This window comes from Salmo salar, chromosome ssa03 (assembly GCF_905237065.1).
Source record: "Salmo salar chromosome ssa03, Ssal_v3.1, whole genome shotgun sequence".
In the NCBI taxonomy this organism is placed as follows: domain Eukaryota; kingdom Metazoa; phylum Chordata; class Actinopteri; order Salmoniformes; family Salmonidae; genus Salmo; species Salmo salar.
In genome coordinates, this window is record NC_059444.1 from 49,463,536 (window position 1) to 49,471,993 (window position 8,458).

At 43.0% G+C, this 8,458-nt stretch overlaps 1 protein-coding gene across 2 annotated transcripts; it reads right to left on the reverse strand.

Annotated features, from left to right (window-relative positions):
* Positions 1-281: 281 nt before the first annotated feature.
* LOC106600673 (G-protein coupled receptor family C group 5 member C) lies at positions 282-7,451 on the reverse strand. 2 transcript variants are annotated; one of them, XM_014192193.2, is made up of 5 exons: positions 6,972-7,451; positions 4,805-5,808; positions 1,484-1,587; positions 1,234-1,356; positions 282-969 (listed from the first exon to the last, which is right to left on the reverse strand). In XM_014192193.2, exons 2-5 carry the CDS (start codon positions 5,799-5,801, stop codon positions 937-939), a joined length of 1,257 nt encoding a protein of 418 aa, XP_014047668.1. In that variant the 5' UTR covers positions 5,802-5,808; positions 6,972-7,451; the 3' UTR covers positions 282-936. The 2 variants fall into 2 exon arrangements, with proteins under 2 accessions (XP_014047668.1, XP_014047670.1); XM_014192195.2 differs by having other exon boundaries at positions 284-969; positions 1,484-1,584.
* Positions 7,452-8,458: the final 1,007 nt, after the last annotated feature.

Here is an 8,458-nt window from a genome sequence, read left to right on the forward strand (position 1 = left end):
ACATACCCCAAGAGACTTGCAGCTGTAATTGTTGCAAAAGGTGGCTCTACAAAGTATTGACTTTTGAATAGTGAATAGTTATGCACGCTCAAGTTCTGTTTTTTTGTCTTATTTCTTGTTTGTTTCACAATAAAAAATATTTTACATCTTCAAATGTTGTGTAAATCAAATGATACAAACCCCTGAAAAATCTATTTTAATTCCAGGTTGTAAGGCAATAAAATAGGAAAAATGCCAAGGGGGTGAATACTTTCGCAAGCCACTGTACATTTGCTCTAGGATGCCCAGAGGCTTTTACAGGACTCGTCTGAAGGTCCCCCAGTACCAAATGAATGGAAGTATATATGGAGACTGTTTAGTTCCAAAAAATAAGGGGTTAAATACAAGTTAAATTATTTTATTTTTTTAAATAAAGTATTTCTTATATATAGGACAGACACTTCAGAACAAACTTCCTTTAGATTTTTTACAGGGCTTAGACTGAAAGGCTTTTATGGGTGTGCAACAAATTCCTCTTGAAACTGCCTCATTGTCCATTCACTCTGGCCACACTGCTGTATGTTGCTGTGTTGGTTAGATCTCCCATCAGTGCATGGCGTTGTGGCCTGGGTGTGGGGAGTGCCGACTTGGGAGATGGGTAGGTGGAGGGTGGCTAGTACTGCCACTGGGACAGACTGGATGAGACACAGGGAGATGAGAGATACACTTGTTCTGGGTGCACAGCACCAAGACAGTGGCCTCTCCTCTGACACTGGCTCCCTCCAGCCCTACTGTATGTACAGAACAGCCTGGCCTCTACAGTCGTCAAAGGCTCTGGGTTTTCTCAGGGTCCAATCCTGACAAACACACCCAGGGGCTGCAGGGGAAACTAGAGCACAGAGTAGAATAGGGGGAGGGTCTAGAACAGGAACCAGGTTGTAGTAGCGTAGCGTAGATTCACCACAGAGGCTTCTTATACACACCATTTCCCTGAGAAAGACAAGGCAGAAGAATTAGATTTGAAATCCTCCCCCTTCCACTTATATACTTTTCACACTGTCGTGCCAACCCAAACTGTCCTGTGCAGCCTCAGATATGTTCTTTTCGCGTTGACTTTTCCAGCAACTATGGTGGATGCATAACCAGGCCAGCATAGTACAGCTCGGCTCAGTAGTTTTAAAAAGGGAAAGAAGACAGCAAAAACACCATGGATGCACAGTATCCTGTTGTGTATGATGGCAGTGAAGCGCTTACACTGACTGCTGGGGACAGTCCTGTGGTGGGTAGGGGCTCTAGAGAGCGAGGCAGGGAGCTGCTGCTCTGGTTTAGAGGGGGGGCCGTGGCCCTGGGGAGGCCAGTCTCATCGGACTGGTCCCTCTGTAGAGAGGACACGCACACAGAGAATTAAAAAACGGATGGTTTCGGTATGTATTTCTTGGAGAATAACACTAGTGTAATAATGATATGAGAGTTTAAGTCCGTGTATTGGGTAAAACCCACTCACATTTGCCAGGCTCTTGGTGATTAGAGCTAGTTCTGTGGGCTGGTACACACAGCTGCGGAGCTGACAGCTATAACCACCGTATGGAAATACAGGCTTGTTGGCTGCTAGAGAGAAGAGGGAGAGAGGAATGGAAGAAAGAAATTAAAATTAATTAAAACTTAAACTCAGCTGCAAGTGCTTCAATTGCTTTGGATCGCTGAGGGCTGAATGATCAAATACACACTGGGATTTTATAATAATGGGATTACATTTCTGACCAGTTCCCTTAAAGTTAAAAACTACCAGTTCATTACAAATAATTATAGTTTCAACTTTATCACCTGCGGTAAGTACATGTCACAGACAAAGATAATATAATATTCCATTTGGAAATGTCACATACATCAAACACCTTTTACTCACCATCTGACATTATTTTAAGAGGATGCGTGAGCCACCGTCTCTATGGCAACATCATGGTGCGAATTACAGGGGAACGGGGGGTGCTCAGCTTCCCTAAATGAGACGTTAGCTCTCCTAAACACATGGTAATGGGACACATGGAAAAGCTATTCTCCATCTAGGGTCAGTTTGACCTATTCTAGGGTCAGGTTTACCTGTTCTGTTTGTAGAGATTTACAGTACCTAATAGCATAATAACCTGTTATTTAAGAGGCTGGCTGCCTCACAAATGGCACCTTATTTCCTGTATAGTGCACTAGTTTTGACTGGGGCTCTGGGGGATCCATTTGACAGGACGAGGGGATGCGCGGGCTGGGTTGTGAACTTTGACCCCAGTCAGATCAGGGACAATGTAATTGTCTGTTTCCATCCTAATCGGCTGTGATTAAACACACACTTTTATGTTTCTGTTGCCCAGAGTGCGAATTAACCCATGCCATTCAGGGTGGTCTCTGTATTTGAGTGCATGCGCTTGCAATTTTATGGGAATGTATGGAATAGGGTGCAATTAGTGGGCAGGTGAACAGGAAACAGAACAGAGTGTTACATTGGAAACCAGAGGCGGTTTAACGTGTCAGTCAGGAGATGGCATCCTCAAACAGGTTAAGCTGGCGTGGGACGACAGAGGGGCACACTTTTCTTACTCCATATCTACTACTGATATACACTGAGTATACCAAACATTAGGAACATTTGTGTGTATTGTTAGATACTACTGCACTGTTGGAGCTAGGAACACATGCATTTCGCTGCACCCGCAATAACATCTGCTAAATATGTGTATGTGACCAATAACATTTGATTAGACATACACAATCCATGTCTCAAGGCTTAAAAATCTTTCTTTAACCCGTCTCCTCACCTTCATCTACACACAATTTCGGATTTAACAAGTGACATCAATAAGGGATCATATCTTTCACCTGGATTCAACTATACAGTCTGTCATGGAAAGAGCAGGTGTTCTTAATGTTTTATATACACTCAGTGTCCAGTCTATTAGGTAACGTTACACCACCAGATTCACGAAAATGGTTCACTCGTACAGTCACATTGCCGTAGCTTGCTATATAAAGCAGGCAGACAAACATCGAGTCGTTCAGTTACTGTTCGATTGAACGTTAGAATGGGCAAAACGAGTGACTTAAGCAACTTTGAGCGTGGTATGATTGTCGGTGCCAGGCACTCCGGTTCCAGTATTTAAGAAACGGGTGGCCTCTTGGGCTTTTCACGCACGATCCGGTACTAGATGGGTGTACTTAAGAAATGTATATTTAAGTGATAATGCCCGAGAAGCCGGTGTTTGGAGGATATATTGTCATTGGTGTTGTTAGGCCTGAGATGGCACGGGTATTGTTAGGCCAGTGCCAATATATCCTCCAAACACTGGCTTCAAGGGCATTATCACTTTTATACAACGGGTTACCAACATATTCAAATAATGATTGGAATATCTTCATTAAAAACGTTATTTTGATTAATTTATTCATACTATTTCATCCTTCAACAAGATATAGTCCCGACACAATCTAGGCTTGCTAGAGACGCGACCCAGGCGTTCAGACTTTTTGTTCTGCATCTATGGACGCGACCCAGTCGTTCTTTCTTAATGTTCCATTGCCATACTGGCTGGCAACGTTCTTATTTATACCTTGCTTGCTAGCTAGCCAACTACGGCTAATGTACAGTCGCGTCAAAAAGTGCAGCCAGAATAACAGAAAAGTAGCTGCATTTGCATTTGTTTAAGATGTTTTCGAGTGACATTTATTTGGATACATTCGCCTGGCATAGAAAATGTGCTCACTCGTCAAGAAACTGTTGTTCAGAGGAGCTAGCCAACAACACAGCCACATTAACACAATCACTTTAAACTGAAGCTGCAAAGACTGCAAATTAGCTGTGTTTCGTTTCACCTTTTTTCAATTTAATTTTTTTGGTATATATCCATTAAAATGATGCCAGCTGATTCATGATTTCGACTGGCTGAGAAACACTGTCTGTCTCGTCCCAGCTCCTGACACGTACATTACAATGGGACAGATGGAGATTTAATTTGAATATTGAAACAATGTTGCAAATGTTGGAGAGACAGACAGCGAGGTTTATACAAATCTCCGCTGTAAAAAAAGAAATGTTGGTCTAAAAGAAATGTGAGATAATGTCTAGATGCTTTTTATAGTGGATATCAAGTGCATAGCTGGGCTGATGAGACAGTGGATTACGCAGTCAGATGGAACAGGGTAAATAGGCATTTTAAATCATAGATTTAGCCGTGGAAATTTGTGGAATTGACACGGGCTGGAATGCGGTTTTAACCAATCAGCATTTAGGATTAGACCCACCCATTGTATAACATAATTTACATTACTGTAGGGTGAGAATGGGCAGATAATTGCTAGGACCAGAACAGATCAAACCTAGAAGAGCGCAAAACTATTTAACCAAGATTCATTTTTGTTTGTCCGCTTTGAATTGATCTCTGTCCAATCTATCCATAATAACACTGTGTTACTGCGTAGACCCGTTATGTAACTTGTCACTCTATACGAATGTTGAAATACGGGAAAATCAATAAGAGCGTGAGAGACATAGTATTATTAGATAATGATTAAGCCCTGTGATAAATAAACATGGGTACCGATGTAACAGAAAATATTCCAGGAAATCAGATGGAACAGATTAAAATTATTAAACCTACATGAAATACATTTCTAGTGGATGGAAAGGTATTCATGATGCTATGATGGCACTGGCGTTACTCTCTCTTATTTTAAACGTTTGTGTATTTTGTTGTTTTTATCCTGACTGCACTACAAATTTCCAAAATGGGACAAAGATATTGATTGATTGGTTGGTTGGTTGGTTGCCTTCCTACTGTACCTGTGTTGGGTTCGTCCATGGAGAAGGCCTTGTTCTCCATGTACATGTTCTGATGGGCTGCTGCAGTGTTCTGCTCCTTCAGAATGTTATCATAGACCAAGCTCCTGATCGGGTAGATAATGTGTTCCCCATCGCTGGGCTGCTCATCCCCCTCCTCCTGCTCCTTGGTGAGGGAGCAGATTTCTGGGATGGTGTATAGGACCAAGAACACCCAGGCATTGCTGACCAGGGCAATGGCCAGGGTGGGGTCGTCCCAGCTGGGGTCCCCGGCCACCTGGTTCCCATAAATGTACATGACGATCCAGGCCACCCACACGGCCATGGAGCAGACCCCGGTGGCCAGGATGAAGGCTCCGTCCCGCCGCCAGGCCTTGTGTTTGTGTGTGAGCGAGGGCACGGCCATCAGCACCACGCCCAGCAGCAGGGCCATGACATAGATCAAAGCCATTACAAAGTCGTGGTTGGTGATACTGCAGGAGATGTCAGGGCTGCCACTGGCCGTCATTGGCCTCCTCTCCACTGTGATGATCAGCCACTCTGTATTGATGATGATCTCAACCAGCCAGAAGGCCAGGGCCCCCAGACACAGCATCCAGCCCCGGGGGCCCTGGCCCTGCTGGTTCAGGAGCACCAGCCACAGCCCATGCATCAGGAGGCAGGCAAGACCACCCGCAAACAGTACACCAAACAGGAAGCGGCGAGCGATGCAGCTTGTGAAGTCCTGGCCCACGATAAAGGCAAAAGAGAGGCCAAAGAGACCAAGGGTGAAGACCAGAAAGCTGGCCTGCAGGGCCACCATACCTTTCCTCTTCCTGTCTGTCACGAAGGGAAGGCTGGCCACGAGGATGACGATGAGGACAAAGGCCGTCACCACGCCTAAAGCCGCCAGTGACTCTACCACGATGCCCCACACTGCAGTCAAGTCACACAGGTTGAAGTACAGGGAGCCCACAGAGGGGCCACAGCCTTTAGGAACGCTGGTGGTGGGGGCTGCCATGGCACTGCTGGGACACACACACACACATCAGAAACATACATTCAGTATATCTAAAGCCTGAACCCCCTTTATCCCTTATTATGATTGAATCAGTCAAGTACTGGGGATGGCAGGTACTCAACGTGATACTTATTCATCGCATGGTAACCACTTAGCGACATGCAGTAACCTGGTCACTGCATCCTATAGGTTATACAGAATATTCTCAGTGACTCCAACAGGTTATATTGAATCCTAGTGCTACCTATTCAACATTAAATGAAACACTGTGTGTCTTACATAAGCTGGTACATGACAGAGTGGCTGGCTGGATCAGAATGGTTTAGTCCTTACAGTGATTACATCACCTTCATGGCGCCAGCTAGGTAATGGAAGGTGTCACACACACACCTGTTTCCTGGATAATTCTACCACTGATTAGAGTCACCACTGGCCAAGAAATCCCACACAACTGAAAGTGATCACTGCTCAGCTTATCAAGGACTGTGTGTCTACAGGTCTTTGTGAGAAGAGACCCTTAAACAGAAAGTAACCCGCTGGGCACACTGATTGAATGAATCAACGTTGTTTCCATGTAATTTCAATTAAATTACATTGAACCAATGTGTAATAGAGGTTGAATTGACATCTGTGCCCAGTGGGAAGAATGTACTTTACATCCAAGATGGAATATCTGGGCAAGTAGGGGGCTAGCTAGCCTATATTTAAAAAGAACCAATGCATTGCCATAGTAACTATGTAGCAGGCAAGGAAGACAAACACACTGATACAGAGAAATACTTGTGTGTCTAACATAAAGGATGGGTGACTGACAGCCAGGCCAAAGCATCTGCTAAATACATTTGTCCTGTTGATCTGCCTCCATTTGAGGCAGTTCAACTACAGAAACATGATAAACAACCTATTTGAATGGTATTGATGAATCAATAATGAGCCATTTGATCAACTGAATACTAGTAATACCAAACTTCCATAGAACACTAGTATGCCATTTGAATAATATTATTTTCTTATCAAGTATTTCATTGTGTTTCTAATTCTAATGAGTAGCCTATAGCCTAGTTATTATTTTAGGGCCTACTGATGAATGAGTAATACTATTAGGAATGATAGATAACCTTTACAACTCAGTTTCTAGTCATTTATCATTCTACTACGCCCGTTTATTACCTGCCGACAGGGATGATGATGTGAATACGCGCCGCTCCTCTTTCTCGTCAAAAGCAGACAGAAGAATCCAGGTAATTTAGACTACAAACCTGTATTGATATTTACTCCAGAAAAATAAAAATAAAATTAAAAAAAAGAAAAAAAATCTTCCTTTTCGCAACGGGTGTTTATTTTCTATTGATTTCAATATGTTTTGACTTTAAATAGTTTATTCAATCTATAAAGAACAATCCGTAAAGACATAGTGCCAGTTACACTCAATTTGACAGATTTCGCTCTACGTGTCCAAGTGTCTTCCTTTGGTGGTCAGTGTTCGTCTCCAATAATTCGCAAAGATTTTGACGATGTGACTTCTTGACAACACAGCCAATATTTTTTTTGCCCACTCCCACTCTGCTATGATCGCCGGCCTACTAGGGCCGGCTTACCAAACGGGCACGCAGGGCACGTGCCCCGGGGCCGACCTGTGCGTTTGGATTGTTGTGTAGTCTAAAAGTTCTCTAGGGCTATTTTGGAAGGATGGGGAGGCTGTAGGCGGCAGGGCCAGACACATTTTGCTATCATATGCCACCTGGGGGGGGCCCTGACCTCCAGTCCCCCCCCCCCCAAACAATTATGCAATCATTTTTTACATACTTTCCCTAACCAGTTTAGGGTCTCTCACCAATATGCCTCTCTCGCTCTCTCTCTCTCTCTCTCTCTCTCTCAAGATACATGTGCATGTTATTAAGTACTTATTTTAATCTCCTAAAATATCTTAATTCAATTAAGAAACATACCTTTAACCCTCTTTTTAAAATGTCATGATATGGTATAGAATACTAGGCTAATCCATAGATTTGCAAGGTGTGAACAAACATAGTTAGTCTTAGTCTTGCAGGGCCACCTGGTGGATGATTATGATACAGGATTAACTGAGATTTTTAAATATGCCAGACATTTGATCATAACCACCTGTATTGCGCTGTCTTTAGCCTTGCTCATACCTGGGGCTATGTGTCCTTTTTCCCGATCTCATATACAGTCAGAATGTCAACTGCGTGTGACAACTTTATTACGTTTTACATGTAAAACCTGAACATTTCAGGAAAATTTGTAACCCTGTTCTTTTGGTGTCATTCTGCCAAAGAGTAGGAAACTAATCTAACCATCATCATTTATCAATTCAGAAGTAAAATTGTCACTCAATTAAATCATACAAAACATAAGAAAATATAAAGAATACATTTGAGTATGTGACTTATGAGCAACGCAAATGCAAATATTTGTGCCTCTCAAATTTCTTTAAGGTAGGATATGTACTTGTACAGAAAGGATATACACATATCCTGTCTAAGATCACTGTTGTATCCAACCTGAACGTTCAACACCCTCCTGTGGATAGAATATTTTTAACCACTGCGATGTTTTTATGCTTAGCACTACTGTAATGCCATACTTGATTTTTCCTAAACCAACACATCTGTTTGAGAGAGCAGGAGGTGTTA